General features: G+C 36.8%; 1 protein-coding gene across 1 annotated transcript; it reads right to left on the bottom strand.

The window, feature by feature from the left end:
• Nucleotides 1-146: 146 nt before the first annotated feature.
• On the bottom strand, nt 147-24,613 carry bmpr2a (bone morphogenetic protein receptor, type II a (serine/threonine kinase)). The gene is made up of 14 exons (XM_058778226.1): nt 24,522-24,613; nt 22,718-23,585; nt 12,554-12,709; nt 12,307-12,474; nt 11,942-12,049; nt 11,747-11,838; nt 10,929-11,156; nt 10,019-10,133; nt 7,010-7,170; nt 6,737-6,884; nt 6,515-6,651; nt 6,242-6,411; nt 3,643-4,859; nt 147-2,152 (listed from the first exon to the last, which is right to left on the bottom strand). The coding sequence occupies exons 2-14, from the start codon at nt 22,791-22,793 to the stop codon at nt 1,881-1,883; spliced, it is 3,048 nt and encodes a 1,015-aa protein (XP_058634209.1). The 5' UTR covers nt 22,794-23,585; nt 24,522-24,613; the 3' UTR covers nt 147-1,880.
• Nucleotides 24,614-24,627: the final 14 nt, after the last annotated feature.

Genomic DNA, 24,627 nt, shown 5'->3' on the forward strand with positions numbered 1-24,627 from the left:
AAAATGCATGCACCGATTCTAATGGGTTAAGGTTAAAATAACGTTTTAGTGCGCCGACTAGTGGTGATACTCTCACATTGCAATTCCAAAGGCTTGATGACAGTGTAGTGATCTTTTCATCACACTGTAAATAAACAGAGACTATGCAAATGCAAAGCATAATTTAATTTAAATCTGCAAATAACAATACACTTTTACAGTCTGCACCTTCTTATACAAATCACAATTTTCAAAATGTCTCAGCAAGGGGTAATAAAATGATTGATCACGACACTACGATTACAACGATTGTGTTAACGGGAGAATAACAACATACAAACACTCATCCACGCATACATGCACAAACACACACATACGTGTGCTGAAAGTATCTTGTGCTCTTTAAGATGCATTTAAGACATGCGACAGTCAGTTCAGGTGTGGAAAATACGGGACTCTGTTGATTATAATAACAGCGTCCGATTCATTATCACTGACATGCCAGAGCAGTTTAGTAAGACAAGATGGTTTGATTTCAGACCAGAGATGCTTGCTTCATGTCTTTGTGCATAGCAAAACATGTGTGCTGTGCTTTGAAAAAAAAAGACTATTCTCAGGTTTCTGTCTGATTAAACCTTTGCCCTTTGTTGACTTCTTGTTCATCAAATGATTGGAACAGGTAAGTGCAGACGAAGATGCACATCCCCGCAGGAACAGTTACAAACATGCAGCACAAAAACCTTTCACACGACTAGAGACAAGACACAAAGACACAGGAACAAACACACAGAGAACTGATCTTGTGTGCTAAGACACACTCACTCACACATAGAAAAATAAGTAAATAACAAGTAGGTCCAAAGCATCAATAGACAGTTTAACAAGATCCAGAACAGTCAGTTGACCGAGTGCAGCTTTGTCTTGCGTCTCTGAGTAAAGCTTGTCCAGAAAGTGAGAAGTGTGATTTCTGCGTCTGATCATATCAGATGTTGCCTTGGTCTCTGTACAGTCACACCATTTCTAAATATTGTCTCGAGTGTCTGATGCTGAGATACATAGTGCCACCACAGTGAAATGTGTTGAATTGCTTTTTTTGTAGTCTGTCGTCTTCTTTCAGACCTCAGAAAGAGAAGCCTGCTGTTATTATGCACACACAACAGCACTTACAATATCAGATGCTGTGAACACAGTCACGGAAATTCAGTAATATTCTCTCATAAATCTCATAGCTGCAGGAAACCGTGCATGGGAAAATATTAAGAGAATGTAAACATATTCAGCAGGTCTGCATGGGAAAAAATGAAAGCTTTGTAACCTTACAAATGAAATTATTAAAATTAGTGTTAATGAGTAATCTTATAATAGGGCTTCCACATATTCTGAGTCTGACTGATGAAGTCTTTTTTATATATAATTTTATAGAGGTTACACTCACAAAGAGAAATGAAACATTTTAGAGATGAGCATAACTAAGAATTAATATTGACTATAGAATTTCCATTACTTTAAGATTTTTTTTCCAGGTCTAGAAATCTAAATTCCCTGACATTTTCAGATTTTCCATGACCTTGGAATGTGATTAATTAAGTACACATTTACAGTGGTTTAATATTAGGGACCATTTCAAATGGTCAAAATAATTATGATTTATAACTTCAAGCTAAAAAAAAAGGTGCAACCAAAAAGTGGCTTACTTAAAAATGCATACAAACATTAAACTAAAAGATGGATGCATAGCTCTTTTCAATGTAAATGCAATGGAAAAACTCTTACTGTGCTTACAACTGGGGTTAAATTTAAGACATTTACATGGTCCAGTCCACACTTGTCTCCACAAACTTTAGACTTTTTAGAGCTGTAGAGTTTGACTTTAAATTTTTTTGTGAAAGTGAGGTTTATGTTCAAAAGTCACAGTCATTGGGATCTGAGAAGCGAGATCCTCCCCGACTACCTAGATAAACGGCAGAGGCTGATTTAGGTCTGCTTGTACCGGCCTGATTCTGGTTCTGACCAGGCCCTCCATGGCGACTGTTGTTGTTGACTTCAGCATCCAGTGTATCTGTGGTGATAACCCAGCTGGCAGGACGCCACTTCTTCAGAGCGTAAGGTGTCTTCACTCGCTTCTTGATTTTATCTCCTGATCCCTCTGTCACGTCACCGGCAGACTTGCCTCCTGTGGGTGAACCAAGAGATTACAACATGAGCATGTAATTTTAAAATGTAAAACAATGGGCCTCGTTCATGAAACATGAGAAGAATGTGTAAATTGTTCCAAAACTGAATATTTATTTACAGAGCAATTTATTATGCTTTAACACTTTATTTTAAGGTGTTCTTGTTACACGTTACATGTACTTACTATTATAATAACAGCAACAATAAAATTATGTCAAGTAACCCTAAACCAAACCCTAATCCTAACCCTAAACATGTAGTTAATTAATATTACTCAGTACTTAAATGTATAATTACACTGTAACAAGGACTCCTTAAAATAAAGTGTAACCCATTATGCTTATGTTTCAGGAAAAAAGGCCTGTAAGAGTGAACATTTGTGAACATATTGCTGTTAACATCAAAAATGATAGTGTTAAAAATTCAAATGAAAATATGAAAAGGGTGGGAAATTAACTTTGGCTAGTGAACATCCAATTTTACCAGCCACTCAGATTTTAACCAGTCATTTTTATCAAATGCTAATATATAAAGTAACTCATACCATACGTGAAATCAAACAAAAAAAAAAAAGAAGCAAAAAACGATCTGTTAAAATAGAGTACATTAGCTAATAGCATTAGTGCAGCGGCAGATCATTGGTCTGCAAAAATAACCACACCCAAAAGTGGCGAAACGAAATAGTGAAACAGTGGATTGCTGATAGAGGTATGCAGTTTAACTTGGCAATATTTCTCTCTCTTATTTTAATTTTGAGGGAGTCACTGTAAATTGGTCAACCTTGGCTGACACTGACAGTGACATAACCATAAGTCAGCCATTCAGCTATCCCATTCAACTACACATAAAATACCACTAAATAAAAAAACTACTATTTAATGTAACTTTAGATCATGTTATGTTATTTACCAATAATTAAATATTACATAATTATTATGCACTGTTACAGGAAGCTTGACAGATATGGTCAGGGCTCAATAGACAAAAAGAAAGTTTGGAAAACTTTGTAAACATTAACAGAAGAAATAGCTCCATAAAATAGATAAAATACATAAGCAGTGTCTTAAAGGCCCAAAAATGTCACAATTCTTCAACTCTATTGATTTGGTGTTGCATAAATTCTATTATCTTAGTATGCAACATGAAAGTAAAGCTATTTTCTGTGAATGTGTGAGACTTCTAATTCATTCACCGCTGTACGTAAACAACTAGAAGAATAACAAAGTGAGAGAAAAACTAGTGGTGCAATGGTTTGTTACAAACCAGCTTGTTTATAATTATGACAATGCAAGATACTATGAAATACTAATATCAAGTTTGCAATATCAAGTAGAATTAGGAGCTAAAAATAACTGGATATATGAATAGCTCCAGTTATTCCACATACCCCTTGAAAAAAACTCCTTTGGTTCTGCAAAAAGGTACATATTTTGCATTCAAAAGGGCAAATTTAGTTAAATTAAGTTGAGTTTAAGCATTGATACTCACCTAGTAATGGCAGTGTGGTGATGGACAGATCCAGTGAGTTGGGTCTCTCAGGTCTGCGCACACGGTTCTGTCTAAGCAGGGCCTCTCCTTGTGTCTGAGCTTGGGTTTGGGCCTGTGGAGGAGCCACGTTTGGGGCAGGACACGGGCTGGGTAGCGCAACAGGCTCCATGGTAGAAGCTGATGGAGCATCTCCTGTTGGACCAACATTCTCACTGTTCTCTCCTCCCTCTCCTCCACCCTCAGTGTCTCCCTCACCCTCTCCCTCGCCATTGTTGTTATTGCTATTGTTGTTGTTCGCATTGTCAGGATGCGCCTCTCTTCTCAGAAGAGGCTCCTGCTCATCAGGGCTAGTGTTCAAGAGGCCAAAGGTCAAGTCCTCTGAACTCATGGCGCCCTTCCAACGGACATCAGCAGCATTGGCTGCACTTCCTGCTGACTCAGGTGCTGCTCCGTTCGCATATTTACTCACTGCTGCCGCAGCATCGTTGTTGGCAACGGTAATCGGCCTGGCCTCATGTGCCGCTCTGACCGCACTGGCTTTAGCCACACCCATCTCGACTTTCTTCAGATTCGACTTTCCGAGTTTCCCAAACTTCATCCGCAGTGATGAAGATGACAAGGCGGGTGTTTTCCCAGAAGGCTTAGCATGGAGACTTAGGCTACTCGGCCTCTTAGGAACGTTCTGCTGCTTAGGTAGGATGGTTATAGGGGTGTCAGTAAGCCGACCAGAACCCTGTGACCCTGAAATCTCAGAAGCCATCTTCATGAGGGGGTAGAGCGGGCCACGTGTGGTCGATGTTTCCGGAGAGCAGAACTGTTTCTGCGAATGCTCCATGAGGCTCTCATCAGAGCTCTCTCTCAAGTTCCTCTGCACTTCACTTGGGTCCAGTTTTGGTATCTCCAGGTCTTCCCGGGTCAGCTGAGCACAGGGAGGGACACTGTTGCCCACTGGTGGAGGCTGTGTGGCATTGCAGGATTCTGAGACAGGAGTAGGGGAGGAGCTTTCTGTTCCAGACTGCCGTGATTGGGCCTGCTGCCACTCATAGTTGATGCAGTTCCTGTTCTTCTCTGCAGGGTTAGACCCTCCCACTGAGGGAGGGTCCATTGAGGTGTCATTGTGGAGGGGTTTATCAGCGCCCTCTTGGTCTTCAGTGTTTGTGGAGGAGTGCTCAAGGAAAGAACCCAGTTTAGGCATCTGCCTTCCAGTAGAGAAGTTCCTAGAATGTTGAAATAAGAATCACTTAAGATAAAGGCCTATATAGATTTATGCATATTGCAAATGACAATTGACCATGATTTGTGACCATTTGTGCTAATTAATTATTAATAATCTGGAGTTCTACAGACTGTTAAACATAACTGGATTATATATATTATCAATTATTAATTACCTGTGGTTGAATTAATTGTTTGAATACATTGTTGAAGTTAAAGGGTTAGTTCACCCAAAAATGAAAAGTGATTACTGGTTATTGATTGCCTGTGATTGTACAGTGATTAGTCAGTGATTATTGATTACCTGTGGTCGTATAGTGAGTGGTTAGTGATGATCGGTTAGTGATTACCTGCTGTATGTGTTGTATGTAAGTGATCACTGATTACTGGTTATTGATTATTTGCGACTGTACACTAATTATTAGTTATTCATTACCTGTGGTTGTACAGTGAGTGATCAGTGATTATTGGCTACTTAAAAATTTTCTGGTTATATAGTAATTGGTCAGTGATTATTGGTTATTGATTATTGATTACCTGTAGCTGTACAGTGAATGGTCAGTGATTATAGGTTACTGGTAATTGATTACGTATGGTTGTATGGTAATTGTTGGTTATTTATTACCTGTGGTTATACAGTTAATGGTCAGTGATTATAGATTACTGGTTACTTGTGGTTGTACAATCATTATTGGTTATTGATTACCTGTGGTTGTAGAGTGAGTGGTCAGTAATTTTTAAGTAAGGATTACTTATTACCTGAATCTATAAAGTGAGTGGTGAGTGATTATTGGTTATTGATAATTTTCTGGTTATACAGTTAGTGGTCAGTGATTATAGGTTACTGATTACCTGTGATTGTATAGTAATTATTGGTTATTTATTACCTGTGGTTGTACAGTGATTGGTCAGTAATTATTGGTTATTGATCATCTGTGGTTATACAGTCAGTGGTCAGTAATTATTGGTTATTGATTACCTGTGGTTGTACAGTGAGTGGTCAATAATTAATGCTTTTTGACTACCTATGATTGTACGGTAAATATTGGTTATTGGTTACCTGTGGTTGTACAGTGAGTGGTCAATAATTAATGGTTTTTGATTACCTGTGACTGTACGGTAAATATTGGTTATTGATTACCTGTGGTTGTACAGTGAGTGGTCAATAATTAATGGTTTTTGACTACCTGTGACTGTACGGTAAATATTGGTTATTGATTACCTGTGGTTGTACAGTGAGAGGTCAATAATTAATGGTTTTTGACTACCTGTGACTGTACGGTAAATATTGGTTATTGATTACCTGTGGTTGTACAGTGAGAGGTCAATAATTAATGGTTTTTGACTACCTGTGACTGCACGGTAAATATTGGTTGTTGATTACCTGTGGTTAAACAGAGCAGTACTGGGGTTAAGAGCAGGACTGACTGATTTTTCCCTGTCCCAGATAAGGAGCAGTTCAGCAAGTCTCTCCTCTGCACACTGAGCCGTCAGTCGGGCTTCAGCATCCTGATCCCAGCAGTCTTCCATTGTCTCTTTCAGAGAGTGCACCGTCTGTAGAGAAACACAGACACATACATCAACATCAACAAATCTATTTTAGTCCACTGAGAGTTGAAAAGCTGCATTTGTGTGTGTTCACATCTTAATTTCTCACCAGGCTATTTTCTTTCCAGGCCTCTGGGAATTTGGGTCTTTCTTTTTCTCGGGACACAAGTACCTGCATGTCTTCTATGGTAGGGTGATTACCCACCTCTGCCTGAAACGCCATCTGAAACGCTGGAACTGTCTCACCTAGTGCGACAGAAGATTTTTATTGAGTACAAACAGCAGCTGTGACATGGAAAGATCTGCATGTGTACATGTGTGTGTGTGGTACCTGGAAAGAGGTCTGCACACCGCATGAAGGTCTCCCAGTAAAGCAGACCCAGCGCATAAACATCCACTTGTTTCAGCGCTGACTCACAATCCCTCAGATTCACTGCCCCTTCTAACACCTCTGGAGCCATGTATCGCACTGTACCCACCTATTGAGTGAGATAAAGAGATAAACATATGATTAGTCCCAGGTATTATTGTCCAAATCACTGGTCTGCTTTAGATTTTGCTGGGTTGGATCAGACTGGACCAGTCTAAATTGCTGTTTGCTGACCTCACTGATGGCACTGTTGTCCTCTTCTCCGTGACCAAGCGGTCCCTTTCCCGTCAGAATCATGGAAAGTCCAAAATCACTGATCACACACGAGCCATCTGTCTTCACCAGCACATTCCTACCGTTCAGATCCCGGTGGGACACGGCCGGTTTATACACATCTAACAATGAGAAGAAGAGAGAGAAGGAAAAGAGAGATTGAAGGGGGGAAGTGGGATGAGAGAGGAGAGAAGGAGAGAAAATTACATGAGAGCGAATCATAATATCAGAATTACCACTAGAGAGCACTAGGATCCACTTGTGTCTCCAGAAATAACCTATATAACAGGGATTTTACCCATGTAAGTGGTCCAGTTAGGCACAGGTGCTTAAAACACTTAGAAAACAGAGTAGCTTATATTTGTTTCCTCTGTTTTACAAAATACACTGAAATATATAATTAAATAAATAATGACTATTTTATTGTTTATTTTATCATTAATTTTTAATGTATTTTTATCAGTAAATAATTGCATTTATTTACTGATTAATAATATAGGTAATATAGGTTATTAAACTCTCACTGTCATAGGTAGTGGTCACCAGTGATGGGAATAACGGCGTTATAAATAAACGGTGTTACTAACGGCGTTATTTTTTCAGTAACGAGTAATCAAACAAATTACTGTTTCCCCCGTTACAACGCCGTTACCGTTACTGACAATAAAATGCGGCGTTACTATAATTTATAATATTATTATCATTTTTATTTTTCAGTTTATCTGAATGGACATTGTAACGTTAGCTGTATTTGACATACCGTAAGCTCTAGTGTGAAGGCGCACGGCTCGCCACGCGCAAAGAAAGATACAGAGCAAGAGAGTCTTTCATAACATGCAGAATTGACGCGCTACATGTAAACGATATTCTTTGTTTTATTTTCCTGTCAAAATAAAGTTCCTTTGGAATTCTTCATCTTTTAAGAACTGCCGGTTTCTCTGGTAGTGGGCGGAACTAATCAAACGACAATCTCATTGGCTGGCGCTCACCTATTATGAGATGGTCCTCACTGCAGAACACAAGATCCAGGGGGTGGAGTTGGATCTAGGATCTAGGATCCAACTCCTCCCACCTTACATAGACCTAAACCTACCCGTCTCCACCCCCTGATCCATAAACCCACCCATCCCCACCCCTAAACCTACCAATCTCCACCCCCTGGATGTGGATCCAACTCCGCCCCCTGGATCTTTTGGCCTACTGGATCAATAGGCTACTGGCCTATTATCGTCCCTGTTTTGATTTCAGCAAATCAATTCGAGCGAACGCAGACAACGTGATTAATATTCATGAACCCAGCAGCTCATTAATCCTTAGTGCGTTTTATATTGTTATTAGTAGTAGAATTCGTAGTAGGCTAGTTTTGTTATCTTATCAGTATTATTTTTAGGGTTTTTTTTTTTCGTTTTTTTAATCGAAACACTAAATGACAAACAATATCTTAAGCACTACCACCAGTCCTAAGTTCAGTCAACATGACAAATAATTACTAAAGTTCTATCATCATATAATGCTAAATTATCATAATATCAGATTATAATGTTTAACTGATTGATGCAAATTATGTGCCATTAAACTGTAAACTGTACCATTTTACAAACATAAGCTTTATATATATAATTGGTTGATACTATTTACAATAATATATTGAATTTGATAGGTGTCTCTCACATTGTCCCACAGAAATATTAAAATAGATTAGTGTACAATGTTTATAATAATAATTTATTCTATTTAGTGTGCATTTCATTCATTTAATATTGGGGGCATCCAAGTTATTTGACATATTTGAACATTTGTTTTTTTTTTTTTAAAGTAACACAATAGTTATCAGTTACTAACTCAGTTACTATTTTTGAGAAGTAACTAGTAACTATAACTAATTACTTTTTTAAAGCAACACTGGTGGTCACTATTTTTTTAAATGATTGTTTGTTTAATTGGTTTGGAAGTGGCCCATCCAAACAGATTTTAGAGCCAGTCCACTCTGTTATATAATAATGCTGTGTATGAGAGTATATATATGAGTGTGCATTTGTATGTGGAAGTTTGGCCAGTTTCTGAGTGTTAAAAAAGTGACATTATATATCAGGATGGTTGCACTGAAGATCAAGACATAGCATCACTTTCTTTCTTTCTTTAGTCTCTCTTTGTGTCGCAGTCTTTGTGCCTTTCATTTCCATGCATTTTTTGAAACGAAATAAAATCTGAACACTTTTAGTGCCTTTCACATTGAAACAAAGACAAAGAAAACTAAAAAAAAAAAAGCATTGAGAATTACACCCCATCCGTGCCTTCCTGCTTTCTCAGACTGAAGCTATAAATAAAGTGCACACACCCACTATCACATCCATTCTCCATGTTTAAAATCTAAAGTGTATTTTAAATAGTTGTCACCTTTTATCTGTTTTAGAGCTTGACAGCCTGAGATCCAGTTCACAATACCTTTCAAAAGTTTAGAAAGGTAGAAAGCTCCTATGCTCACGCAAGCTGTATTTAATTGATCAAAAATACAGTAAAAACTGTAAAATAGTGAAAAATTTATACAATTTAAAATAACTGCTTTCTATATTCATATATTTTAAATATAATTTATTCTTGTCATTTTTAGCCGCCATTACTCTAGTAATCTAGTTGTGCCGTCCAATATTTTTTTGTAAACTGTGATATTTTTTCAGGATTGTTTGATGAATTAAAAGTTTTTTAAAATGATTTTCAATAGAAATGTAACATTATAAATGTCTTTACTTTTGCTTGTGATCAATGTAATGTGTGCTTGCTACATTATAATATTAACATCTTTCCCAAATTTTTTTTCTTACTGACCCCAAACCTTTGAATAGTAGTGTATATCATAATTATATGAAAGAGTGGCCATTCATCAACATTCTGCTTTTGTATTTCACAGAGGAAAGAACTCAGGTTTGGAAGAGTCTGAAATATGAATTTATTTGTTATTTTGTGTCTCACCCCCTCTCTGTATCTCTGTGTGCAGGTACGCCAACCCTCTGGTGACAGAGAGAGCCAAACGACAGCAGCTCAGCCAGTCCACAGTCCGCCCGCTCAGATACGTGCACAGAGAGCCCTGGGAAAGACAGAGGGAGTACTCTATTCAGAGGAAATCATCTGCAAAGTACAGGGAGGAACGCACAGGAAAAACAGGGGGGGGGCAGAGGAGGGGAAGAGGAGGGAGAAGCGAGGGACGACGAGATTAAAGTGCAAAGCAAGAAAGAAAAGCAGCAGTGTATCTCAAAATTACAGGAGCAGCACAATTAATGCACTCCCGCGATACCTCAGGACTACCTCAGGGATGCCTCCTGTCACTATGGCAACCTGGCTTGAGGTTAGCCCACAGGAAGTACAGGCTGAAAGCCCACGGTTATGAATAATTGAAAACTTCTCAGCTCAGTCAATAATCTCTCTCTTCCTCCATAATATCGAGAGTGTGTTGTGGGTGTGAGTATGCAGCGAGAGGTAAAATGAGGATATTCTGCTAAATTGTAACCATTTACATGTTCCATAAGTACTAAAAAAAGAACGAGAGGATGAAAAAAGTCACAGAGGAAAACTGAAGGAAGAGAATAAGTGAGTTTTAGATGATATCTGAAGATATCGCATTACACTTGTGAGATGCAGTTACCACAAGATCAAACATGACATCAAATCCCTCGGGTATCTAAATATAACCACAAAATAAATGTGTGCGCTTGCACTTTTGGAGCTGTGATGTAGAGAAGAAGGAATGTGAGAGAAAAAAAACAGGAACAGACTAAATGGCTGAGAGGAAAAGAATAATCAATCTGGAATTAGACTAGAGTTTTTGTGTTTGCTACTTTTTGGGCGGTTAGTTTGGGTTCCTCAGTGTTTTTGTGATACTCACATGCGGGTAAAACTCCAGCAAGAGGAGAAACTCTGTCCGGCCTTCTGTTCCGACACGTTCCTCGCTCTCTAAGAAGCGTGCTACGTTCTCATGATCGAGGAGGAGGCGATAAATCATACGCTCATTAGTAAACTGCTGCCGGTTAGCAGAAACGAAAACTTTCACTGCCACAGATCGGTCGTCCAGTGAACCACGATACACTGTTCCATACCGGCCCCGGCCAATCAGCTGTGAGGAACAGAAAGAACAATTCTAATGTTCAAATCCTTGGCGCCAGTAAGATTTTTTAATGTTCTTGGAAGAAGTCTCTTATGCTCACCAAGGCTGCATTTACCTGATCAAAAATAACATTAATATTATAAAATATTATTACAATTTAAAATAACTGTTTTTTGAGTCCAAATAAGTGTCTTTTATTCCTGTGATGATCCTCCAGAAATCATTTTAATATGCTGATTTGGTGCTGGAGAAACATTTCTTATTATCACTGTTGAAAATGGCTGTGCTGCTTAATATTTTTGTCAAATTTAATGCATTTTTTCAGGATTCTTTGATGAATAGAAAGTTAAAAATAACATTTATTTTAAAATAGAATTCTTTTGTGAATGTCCTTACTTTCACTTTAATATTTACAAATTATACATTGTTATATTATAGTATCACAGCGTTACGTGGTTTTTAATCAAATCAAACATTTTACCATTTATTTTTACTGAGTTTGTGTCGCTTCATCAATACTCACATTTTCCATAGGGGTTTATACACAATTTTATTTGCTTAAATGAGGCGGAAAAAAGAATCAAGCTGTGATTGGTCACCTCCAGCAGTACGAGGTTGTCTAAATCCAGAGAAGGAGGGGAAAACGCAGTCTCCAGAATATCCAAGGTATGCAGAGCGTGTTTACCACGTCCTGGAATACACACGGGTATATAAATCCACATGCACATAGGTAATTTCATTGGCAGGATTGAATCATACAGGAAACGCATCATAACATCACTACAGCAACGCACCTCTTAGCATGCGGTAGCCGAAAAAAAGCAGAATGACGAGGACAGCAACCATGAACACTGTTGCTAATGCGACAACTATGGCTTCCTCTCTGTAAAGTTGGCGGGAATCTTGAAAGATTAAAAGACAAAACGTTAAATCACGGACCAGATAATGAATTACGATTAACAAATAGTTTGCCAGAGTGCTGTTCATTAATATTAATAATTTAATTTAATTATAAATAAAAATTAATAATATAATTACAAATAATTAATCAAATTCGACCCCTGTCTTTCATTTGTCATCTTTCACTCAAACTCATTTGTTTCCATTTGCTGAACACTCTCTGTATGTCTATGAACCGCACACACACACACACACTCACGAAGAGGCTGTACGGTGGTGGGGGAAGGAGGTGGGAAGTCCTCAGTGAAGTTCAGGTTGCACATATCTTTTTTGCAGCAGCAGAATCGAAGCGTTCCATTCTTGGCCATTGACGGTGGGCTGGTCACCACGCAGTGGTCATAGCACTCACCTACATTTGTCCAGCAACCTGTTTCAAATGGAGTAAATCAAGGTGAGACTGATTGTAAAGTTATTTGTGTGCGTATGCATGGAATGCATTTATATACCTTGCTTCTTTATCAGAATTTCATTATTCTTTTTCACCCAGAGTCCAAAGCAGTGACCTCCATGATCACAGCGAATGGTGGAGTTCTCACGAAAGACACGCCCCTCTCCATGTGGCTTTTCTGTGAACGCACACTCCCTCTGCTCACTCTGTGCAGCTAAAAAGTCAAAGAAAGTTAGAGTTGAAATGAGAACGAAAGACACAAAATAAGACAAACAAAGCATTATGCAAGGATTAGGAAATAGAATGGTAGAATGAATAACTAGATATTCCAATATATGAGGACTGTAAATATTCTAAAATATATGTTTTTAATGTTTTTCTAATATAATATTTTAAAAAATTATTTTATATTTTTATATTTTTATTAGATAAGCCTCGTTCAAAGCCATTGTTTTCACAAAATTAAATGACCTCTCTCTCATATATAAGTATATAGGCCTATATTTACGCTGTATATGATCATCTTCTTTTTGACTTGGTGCATTAATATAAATTTTAAAATACAAACAAGCCTATAGTTTCATAAAAGCAGTAGCTCACTCAAGGCCTTGCGTTAAAGTGGTTTTACCACAATTAACACCAATTACGTGACAGCACTACTTACAAAGAATAAGAAACTAATTACAAGCAATAGGACCAAAAAAACGTAGAACAAATAAATAAGAAATGCTACATACATTGTATAAAGTAATCAAATGTATAAAACAAAAGTGACAAAAAAAGTTGCAAAAGTGTTTTAGTCAAGACCAATGAGAGATTTTCTCTCTTTTGTTGTTTGATTAACATGAATGACAGAGAGCAGGAATATTAGACTGCTGTCACTTTAAGAGCTGCCCTATTCCAATATACTGCCACATGTGTTTTCTTTCTCAGCTGTTTACTTTCACTTAAGACCTAAATTTCTGCGTTTATGAGGATACTTGCAAAGACGGGCATTTTGACACATACAAGTGTGTGTATTTAACTGTTCAAGCCCTATAAAGAGGCAAAAATAACCCACGTTCTATTTGATCCGATTTGAAAAAAAACTATAGAAACCATCACAGAATTTGTAATGGTTTTACTGGTTATAATGGGAATTGTACTGGTTTTAATGAAAACTGTAATGGTGACTGTTGGTCTCTACTGGTAAATGGTCACCTTCTATAATGATGGCTTGTTAAAACCAATAAATCCTAATGGAATATGTCCCAAAACACACTACAGGAAACCATTTTTTAAAATGGTTTCAATGGTTAAAAGTTGATGGTTTGTAATGGTATTTGCAGTGGAAATCATTAGGTTTTTTTGCGATGGTTTCTATTGTTTTTTTCATCATGGTTCTATAAGGTCTTTGAAGTCCTGCCTTACTACATGATGGATTCTGTCTGTCTGGGTCTGAGGGGGGGCTGATTATGATATGTTAACAGTTGCTCAGTACTATCTAGCCAGTAGCAGAGAAGAAAAAACTGGGTATGGATAAGACTGGTGTTGTTCTGTGGCCATCAGTTGTTTTGAGAATGCAATATCTTTGCCAGACAGGCTTTGTGAGAAGCAAACTTATGCAGGTGATGCATGATGATTGTTTTTTCTTAAGGGCTGCAGTTTGAAGACACTATCAGTGAGGAATGCAGATGACACTTATCTCGGAAGGGAGCTCAACTTTGGGAGATTATGTCCAAGGTCATCCCTAGCTATGATGTCCATAGAGGCATGTCTCTCTCCCCTCCTACTCTCTTCTCTGCTCATGGTCTGCTTGTGGAGGAGGATGTGAATGTGTTCTGATAGCAACACAACTGAGCAGTTACCCAGGGGGCTCTATTCTACTAAACCCACACACTAACCCTGAGAGTGCATGCAAAGACACACACAAACGCGTCACAGCTCAGCTGCATTATGCCAGCAGACACGTGTACATGCACACAATCAGGAATATACAAACACATTTTTTTCAGATATTATTAATGTATGTCCAGCACACTACATACAGTTGTAATTTTACTGTTCTGAAAGCCAACAGCCATATTTTGTCCACAAATATTGCGTAATTATAGAGTAATTTTGTCAATTTTAAATAAAAAGTGAGAATTCTCCTGCATTAAAATCATGAACTGTGAAATACTTTTCAAATTGAACAATATGGACTAATAAAGATATTTTTTATTAGGGCTGTCAATCGATTAACATTTTTAATCGCGATTAATCACATGGTTATCATGAGTTAACTCGTGATTAATGGCAACTTAATCGCACATTTTTATTTGCTCTAAATGTACCTTAAATTAATACTTTTCAAGTTTTTAATACACTAATCAACATGCGCATGGACAAATATGGATGCTTTATGCAAATGCATGTTTATTATTATTGAAACCATAGTCAACATAGAGCATGAAGACTAGACATGTTTCAAAGGTCATAGATGTTTTTCAAAGAACTTGTTCATGTCTATTAGAAATTCCAGGTTCCCATTACTTCTCTCTTTTTTATTTTATTTCTTTATTTTTGCACTGAGCAATTTACTTACACAAGCCTGTTTACATTTTTGCAGGACAGGGCAGCTCACTTCTTCAGAAAATGCAAAATGTACATTTATTATTTATTATTAGATTTGTTTGCCTCTCTGTGCCCACATACTGTATTTTGATGTAGCTAAATTCTCAATAAAACTGTTTTCATTGGTATATTTTACTGTTTCTGTTGTCAGTAGTCACATTAAGACTAGACTACATAACCAGCTCTCTTTTCCAAGATGTTAATCTGCACAAAAATCCTGATAATCGAGCCGTCGTCTGATAAAATCAAATACACATAAGATAATGACAATAGCTGTGCTGTGATTTCGGCTATACTTCCATGTAAAATTAGAGAAGTAAAATATCTGTGTTTAACTGAAAGCACTGGTCCTCTCCGCCGCGCGCTGAACAGAGCAGACGCACAGAGAGAAATGTGTGTGTGTGCGCTGGGACGGCAAGACCTCGCGCTCGCGCGGCAGTACCAGCAAGTCTCAGAAACTAAATAATGTTTGGGCAAACCCTAAAGATTTGTCACTAGGCACTTTTTTAAAGGGTGGTGGAGTCACTAAGTTGGCAACACTGTGCATCTCCATTTCTCCAGCTACTGGCTAGGCCACGGGTCAAACAGAAAATGCACGCTGCGTTAATAAAATTGCGTTAACACGTTAACTTTGACAGCACTATTTTTCATATATAATATATATAAACAACAATGCTGAAATACATTTTTAAATGTTTGCGATTGAATTTTGATTGATGTTATATATATATATATATATATATATATATATTCATATTCTCTTTCATTTGAATTTGAGCATAGTGGAGTGAAACCTGTTTGTCACAGGACAGATTAGTCTAAGAAACCCAGTTTTGCTCATAACTTAATTTTGACAAAAGGTGTAGTGATTTTGTCATCATGTAATCACACTCATGTTCTGCCAACTTATATGAATTTCTTTCTTCTGTGGAACATAAAAGAAGATATTTTGAAGAATGTCGGCAACTATATAGTTTTGGTTCCCATTATTGATTACCAAAGTGGTACCTTTTTTTCTGTGAGTGTACAGGTTTGGAATGACATCTATGGGAGTCTAACCGTTGGAAACAATACATCTTGAGATGTTCTGCAGTGTAACAACAGTGTCATGTGGTGTGACATACACTCTAAAAAAGGCTGGGCTGTTTCAACCCAACTTTGGGTCAAATATGGACTAACCCAACTTTTGGGTTATAAATTTATTGTAAAAATTTAACCCAACAGCTGGGATAGTCGATATTTGCCTCAAAGTTGGGTTGAAACAACCCAGCATTTTTAGACTGAAGAAAACTCTATTATGATTGTGATTTGTCATGTTGGATAAAAGCACTGGCTTTTAAAAGAGTATCAAAAACAAAAAGAACTTACAGTTTACAGCATACATTTTCCCTTATACATACAGTATACATATATATTCTAAAATATTGATATTTTAAAAATAATATCCAGATGTATACAGGATCATTTATAATGTACGTACACATTACTCTGTGAAAATAAAAGCTTAATTCAATTTCCACCATACAATCAGCCAATGGTGGTTTCTGGCTGACATATCAACCTAATGAGCATTCAGCCAATGGGAAGCTCTGATACAGGTTGACATATCGGGATAATGAATGTGGTCTGTTCATCCCTCTCTGTATTCAACTGACAAGCACACTGGGGAGGAAGAGTGTGTGTATATACTGTATGTGTATCCATGAAGATGACTGTTTCTGACAGGGAGAGCAGATAAAAATGGACTTGCGTACAGTACAGAAAAAAAGTAAGAAAGGAAAAGTGAGAAATATATATATTATGCCTTAAAAATGTTTCATTGTCACATCAAATTAAATACAAGAACTCTCACTTTCCTGTAGCTGAGCTCCATGCCAGCATTTTACTGCCTCCTCATCAAAAAGCTGCAAAATATTATTAAATTATAACTCGGGCAATCTGATACCCCTGCAATCCAGTTTATGAAGCACTTCAGCAGCATAACTGCAAACAAAATCCAACTCAGTGAAGTGGATAATTCATGACTCTCCACTTCTAACAGCACGACAAAGCACAGCAATGTGCTCACGACCTACATACTGATTCACATCTAATGCTTCCAGCCAAAAAACCCTCCCTTGCCTTTCCTCCAATCTGTCCATCCAGCCATACTTTCACCCAGCTGCTCTGACTAACCGTACGAGTACACTACAGTACTTAAAAGATAAGAAATATTTATGTGTGTGTGAGAGAAAGTGTGAGTCAGACATGAATAAGAGTCATTCACCATTGTCCCGTAATTCCCACAATATGAATTCAGCAAATGTTTTATCACCTAAAGCAACAGTTCACCCAAAAATTGTGAATATTTACTCATTTAAATTCAAAAATGAAAAATGGCACCATAAAATCAGAGTATGGTAATTAGTAAAACAAATTATGCATGCTAATTAATATTAATCAGTACTTATTTGTGTTATTACACAAGGACAGCTTAAAATAAACTGTAACCTCCAAACCTCAAATAGATGCACATTTTTTAATTTATCAGTATCTGTTATTATTGGATATATATTTAATTGTCCGTACTCATTTTCCCTTTTAATACAAACCTAAACTCACTGGAAAAACATGCTTGTGGAAGCATTTCTGCAAAACGATATTATGTTGCTTCTCTCATATTACATAAAGTGAAATATCCAGTGAGTGGCACTAAAAGTGCATTCAATTTTTACTGAAACAGATGAACATAAATGTGGCAATGTTTTTTATTTATTTTTTACATAGGATGTTGAACAAATCATGCTAGTTCAGAAATTAAATGTCCAGGGAGCACTAAAAGGTTAATGTTTGTGAAAAAAGAATGCACCACCTACACTAAACCTAACCATTTGTTCGGCAAAAACAAATGTGATAATATATAGGCCTAAATAAAAATGCATTTGTTGAAGCAACCGTGCCATTTCTTCTGCATGTCTTTGAGCTCTTTTATTGTGACTCATGTTTCACAAGAATTGTATATGAATGCAAACCAAGCAAGTTTATTTACTACAGAAAAGCCATACATATGAAGCCGGTTATGTGATGCAAACACCAAAATGTATTAGTTTACAAATCATGCACTACAGTAAATGTGGCATATAGTAATGTGCAACTGCACATAGAACTGCACAAAAATAGGTCTATATTAATCAATAATCTGCCCTGTGATCATTTGTGAGAAGGAATAAAACAGCAAATTACATAACACTTGTAGATGTAATCTTCAGCAAATATCAGAAATATCTATTTTTCATAATGTTTATTATAATACTGTGATGCACATTCATAACATTTAACATTTAAAATACCGGTAGTTAATTTTAGCTTTTAATTTTTAATTTAGACATAATAGTACAGAATTCAATATCTGCCATTTTTAATCAACCATACCTTAAATATAATAGGCTTATTAGCAATATCAGACAGAATTTTAATTTTTATATTTCATTTTTAATACCCTATTATCACTTTGTTCCTCATACAAAATTATGGCATGGCTTCAGAGGATTTGGAATAGTGCACAAATACACTGGACTACACTGAAAATCCTTTTATGTGCTTTGTGTTTATTTTATTTTGAGTCTGAGACCTGAGTGAATGAATATAAAAAGGAATTGGATTCTTTTTCCACTAGGTTCACTTTTGGCTCCACTTAACATACAGACAGGCCAATAATCTGTTTGACTGATCATCCACTTTCCAAAACAAAACTCTGATATTCTGCAGAAGATTTCCCTGTTTCATGAAAAAAAGAAAATCACATGAATTTTGATAGTGTGAATGCTCCAAGCAAACTTTAAAGCTTACTGAACCCCATTCACTTATATCGTGCGTTCTAAAAAGCAAATCACTCCGAGTCCAATGTCAAGGCCAGGAACACAATGAAAAGGAGCTGTTTTTTCTCACATGGTTCACTACTGGGTCCACTTAACATTCAAAAAGACTAATAATTTTTTGACTGATTAATTTTTCTATGCAAAAATTGTATATACTGCCAAAGAGCACTCTATTTCACAGAAAGAAAGAAAATAAAATAACATGCAGTTGGAATGAGATGTGGATGAGTAAATGATGACAAATTGTTCATTCTGGATTGAAATATTCCTTTAAATCTTGGTATGTAAACAAAGCATTTTCACAGATAAACAACCCTTATCAACATACTACAGAGAGTACAGAACAAATCAGAACTACACAACTGAAAGGACATTGTCTCAGTGCTTCTCAACTCACAGAGTCAAATACACAACATGACACTTACTGTCCTGCTGGGGATTTATGATTTATAATGCATGGTATTTAAAAACACACACATTCACAAAACTACATGAAAAACCAAGACAATCATTTTAAAGCAACCAGCTTCAGCAGATTTTTGAGTTTTCTCAACTTGTCGTTTTAAGTTTATACAACAAGAATTTTAGAATCTCCCACAAAAATAAGTTGAGCAAACTCAAAAATCTGCTGAAGCTGGTTGCCTTAAAATTTTAAGCTGGCTCAACTTTTTTTTTTTTTCACAGTGTAGTCTCAGACTGTTTGAAGTGCAAAACAGGTGTGAAAACACCCTTAAAATAGACACAGATGAATAATTTGATCAGCATTTTTTTCCACTTTTCCACTTAACTGATTCTTTAATTTTGTGACTGCTGATAAATGGCTTCTCTAATAGCACCCAATACCACCAATATTTCACAACAGGAAACAATGGTTTGTACAGGTAAATTAATTTATTATTTTAACATTCTGTTTGCATAATTGTTTATGATTTTTACATTATATTTGCATTAAACATTACAGAACTTACAGAAATGATAGAATTTACTTACAAAAATTTGAGATATTTATATAAGATTTTATTATATTATTACCGTTACCATTTTTTACCATGGTATTGAGGTGCAATATGTGTGGATTTAACTGTGGTTATCATGATCTAAATGTGTGCTACTATGGAAGACCAACGGTTAATTTGAATAAAACTCAAACAGTCAGAATAATTTAATTTACTCTTTATGTTACTCTTTTTGATGATGAACATGAATTTACATCTGCATCCTAACTCAAGCTGCTACTACTACTGTCAACTCAAGCTACTGTCAAATGTAGTATTATTAATATTGCAGCCTGCACTGAAAATTGTGCAGAAGATACACAACATAAACCTGTTTTAGGATTTGAAACAATATAACTCATTAGAACATGCAGAAATTAAGAAATACATTTTTCTATTAAGATATTTATTTTGTTAAGGAAAACTGACTGGAAAAGTGTAAAGAACTCAAAAACGTGAAGTGTTTGTAACGTTCTGACCATAAAAAGCGGTTTAAAACCACAATTAATGGTCTGGTTTCTATAACTTTCACTTCTATAACTATTCAAAATTCTGCCTTTAAACCTGAAAGAAATAAAGACGTGAAATCTATTGTGATAATTAGTGATATCCCCTAATAGGAAAAAATTATCATGATAATTTTTTTGGCCATATCGCCCAGCCTTACTTATGCACTAAAGGTATATACAATTTTGAATTAGCTTTTTATATTTTCAGTTTTCAATTTAATTTTGTTTGTTTTAGTGATTTTGTTATGTGCCTTTGTCCTTTTTATTCGTTTTCATTATTTTTTTGTTTCCATTTTTCATTTAGTAATCTTAGTACTTGCCAAGGTAACATTTCTAATTTTTAAAGTTTACATTTTTCATCTGATATTTACATACATTTTAAATTTCAGCATCATTTCAATTACCAAAGACATTCACCTTTTTTTGCCTTTATTAAGATAGGACAGTTAGTTGACAGGAAGCAAAGTGGGAGAGAGAGAGGACAGGATCAGGAAAGGTCCACAAGCCGGGACTCAAACTCGGGACACCTGAAGCGTAACAACGCTATAGGTCAGTGCGCTGCCCACGAGGCTATTGGCACCGTCCAAAAACATCCTTTAAAGGTCCCATGGCATGAAAATTTCACATTATGATGTTTTTTAACATTAATATGAGTTCCCCTAGCCTGCCTATGGTCCCCCAGTGGCTAGAAATGGCGATAGGTGTAAACCGAGCCCTGGGTATCCTGCTTCGCCTTTGAGAAAATGAAAGCTCAGATGGCCCAATCTGGAATCTTCCCTTTATGTCGTCATACGGGAAAAGGTTACCTCCCCTTTTTCTGCTTTGCCCGCCCATGAGAAAATGAGCTACTACCGTGCGAGGCGAGTGCAATATTTTTTTTTCCTCGAGAGACATCATGGCTTGCAAACGAGCGAAGCATGACAGTTGCTCAGTGTTTGGATGTACAAATGAACACCAAAGTATTTTTTTATTACCTTCATCCGAGCCTATGGCTAGCATTAGCTACATGATAATAACTGTAACAGCATACATAAACAAACCAACTAAAGTACCATATCCAGACACAATATTTGAAACTAACCATTCAGACACGTCCTGCTGTAGCCGCTAAGTTGCAACTTCATCCGGTGCTTCTCCATTCGGATCAGATTCTGGGTCAAACTGAAAAGCTTGAAGGACTGTGTGTCTACGAGCCATTGCGATACATCCACTGTCAACATTAGCGCATGGTAGCGCAAGCTGGTTAAGGCCACACACCCACCCTCCACCTTGCCCCGCCTCTCTCCTCCTCATTAGCATTTAAAGCTACAGACACAGAAATGGCACGTCCTAAGGAAAGCTCACTGCGGGACTGGCTCATAGTGGCTCATAATTCTGCACCAAGGCTGAATTTCATAATGCTTATTGTTTTATTGTTGAAGTCTAATAATAAAGCTATCATTGACTGAGTTTGGTTCTGCTCTACAACCAATAACAACACTACTTTTATAGCACCATAGTAACTACAAATCTGAGGCTGGCGTGAACCTAAAGTGGACATAAGCAAGCTTTTAACGTTCTTGAGTGGTGTACTGTCCTCAGATATTTGTCCAAGCAGATATTTGGCTCTGGTTCCAGCCCGGATGGTCAGACTGCAGGGTTAGCTGTGGAGAAGGCCAATCTGCAAGCCATAATGTGCCTATTTAAGCATCAAACCGCAAGATGAGAAATTAAGTTTCATGCTTGTCTTAACAGCTAATCAGTGTTTAGCCTTTATTCTCCCCACATGAACCATGAGCAGGGTCAGCTCTTATCTTATCTGTGTGATGCTCAGTAGCTCTACTGCAGCTCAGGGGCTGGTGCCAGAGAGAGCACGCACGCACACACACACACATACATAAAAGAGAGAGATATAGCTATTTAAATGGACATATAAACACAGATACAAAGGCACAATTGTTTATATATATACATCCACACAGACAGGGACACAAAAAGTGCGGATCTCTTGACTCACTCACACCTACTCGCGTTGTTACTTATCCACAAATACACAAACACACACACTCAGGAAATGAAGAGTTCCTGATGGATGTGGGTGGCAGTAAATTCACCACAAAACTGGCAGGACACAAGCACACATACTCAGTGTACAATTAATTACGCCTTTACTTCGAGAAGACATGGAGGGATATGGAAACTAGGGTGTGGAACAGCAATTTTACTGTAATTCTATGATATTTACTACCATTCTTTCTATTGCTACTATCGGTTAACTGTTACTTACCAGCCACAGGACCCAGAAGAACCACCATGGCAATCAGTCCAACGTGTAGAATTGTTATCCGGCCTTCAACTGCCATGTTTTTTTGTTTTTTTTCCCTTTTCTCCTCCTCTTCAAAGACAATATATTCTGATTTATTCTCAGTTACTTGTACAGCTGTCCAGGCTTCAGACTGCAGTCGTGCAAGAATATTTGTGCTTTGGAGAGTCCAGCATCACACATTTTTTTTTTCAAAACAGCATCAAAAGCAAGTTGTTCCTTTTAGAATGGCAATCAAATCGTAAAAAACTATCGTAAAGGTCTTGCATTAACCTTTGCATTGCTTTTTTCCTCCAGCAGGAAGCATCAAATCTAACCAGCTGATGACTGTGAAATCTGTCTACTGAGAGTCTGTGTCTGTTGTAACAAAATAAATGACAAATCACGTTAAACTTTGTTTTCCCCTTTGTTCCAAAGCAGGCGCCCCATACATTTGCCTAATCAGAGTTTAGCGCAGTTATATGGGACATCCCGAGACCGCAGGTCTCCTCGATGGTAACACACAGTTTGTGGTACAGGGTAACATCCGTTTCGTGACTCCCGACTATTAAAATGTCCAATTGTCGTCATATTCCTCGCGTTCGTTATCTTTTGATCTTCGTTTCAGGAATTTTCTCTGTTTCCATGATTCATTGAGCTGGGAAACTGTACGTTTTGCGTTTTTCGTCCGTACTTCAAACAAGGGGAACGGCAACAGAAGACGGCCAGGAAGGCACAGCAGACCAGACAGCGACTGGAAACGCCTCGTCTTCAGATTGTCTCCGGGATCCGATTGTTCGATGTGGGGGCCGATTTATAAGAGAAAAGAGGTGAAGCGCCCTCATGCGGCAGACTGAGAGAATGACAACATATGAAGACACGGAGGCAAATATAAAGGCTGACAAATAAACACTGCCCTAAGAGGGGAGCTGTAATTTTGAAAATTCTTGTTTTAAAATGACTTAGACAACCAATTTACATATATAATATAGTATAATTTACATTTACATTACATTTAGTCATTCGGTAGACACTTTTACCCAAAGTGACTTACAAATGAGGACAATAGAAGCAAACAAAATCAACAAAAGAGCAGTGATATGTAAGTGCTGTGACTCAGTTAGCCTAATGCAGTACGCAAGGTTTTATATATATATATATATATATATATATATATATATATATATATATATAATAAATAAAAAGAAAACAAATAGGCCTAAATAGAATAGAAAAAAAGAATAGGGAATGGTAGTGTTAGAGAGTCATTTTTTTGAAAATAAAAATAAAACAAGTCAAAAGAATAGCCTAGAGAATAGTGTTGGAGGGGCATTTTTATAATAAATAAAAAGAAAACAAGTAGTTAGGATATAAATAAAATAGAGATTGCAAGTGTTAGAGGGTCAAGTGTTGTTGTTGTTTTAATAAATAAAAAACAAATAGATAAAATAGAGTTAGAGAGTGCTAAAATGGAAGAGATGTGTTTTTAGCCATTTATATTTTACAAATATCTGAATTATATGAATTATAATTGAAATTTCATTTTGTTAAAAAAACTATTATACTATAGACAAGAAACATGTTTGTTTTACTAGTTTTACATATATATATATATATATACCTATTTATTTTGCTCTTGTGTGCATAATTTCAAATTTTCAATAGAATAATAGTATGCTGCTATTTTCTGGTCTATTTTCTTACATTTGTTATCAATTTCAAAAACGATTTAATTATACATAAGAATACATACATCTATGCATTATTACATTTACATTGTGTATTGTACCTGTGAATTCTGATATATTTATAGCGTGATAGCGCCCATCTCTGGCCATGGAGCAGACATCAGCAGCACGGAGGAAAACAGCACCACGCGCCTCAGCAACAGTAAC

This window comes from Onychostoma macrolepis, chromosome 06 (genome assembly GCF_012432095.1).
Source record: "Onychostoma macrolepis isolate SWU-2019 chromosome 06, ASM1243209v1, whole genome shotgun sequence".
Taxonomy (NCBI): Eukaryota; Metazoa; Chordata; class Actinopteri; order Cypriniformes; family Cyprinidae; genus Onychostoma; species Onychostoma macrolepis.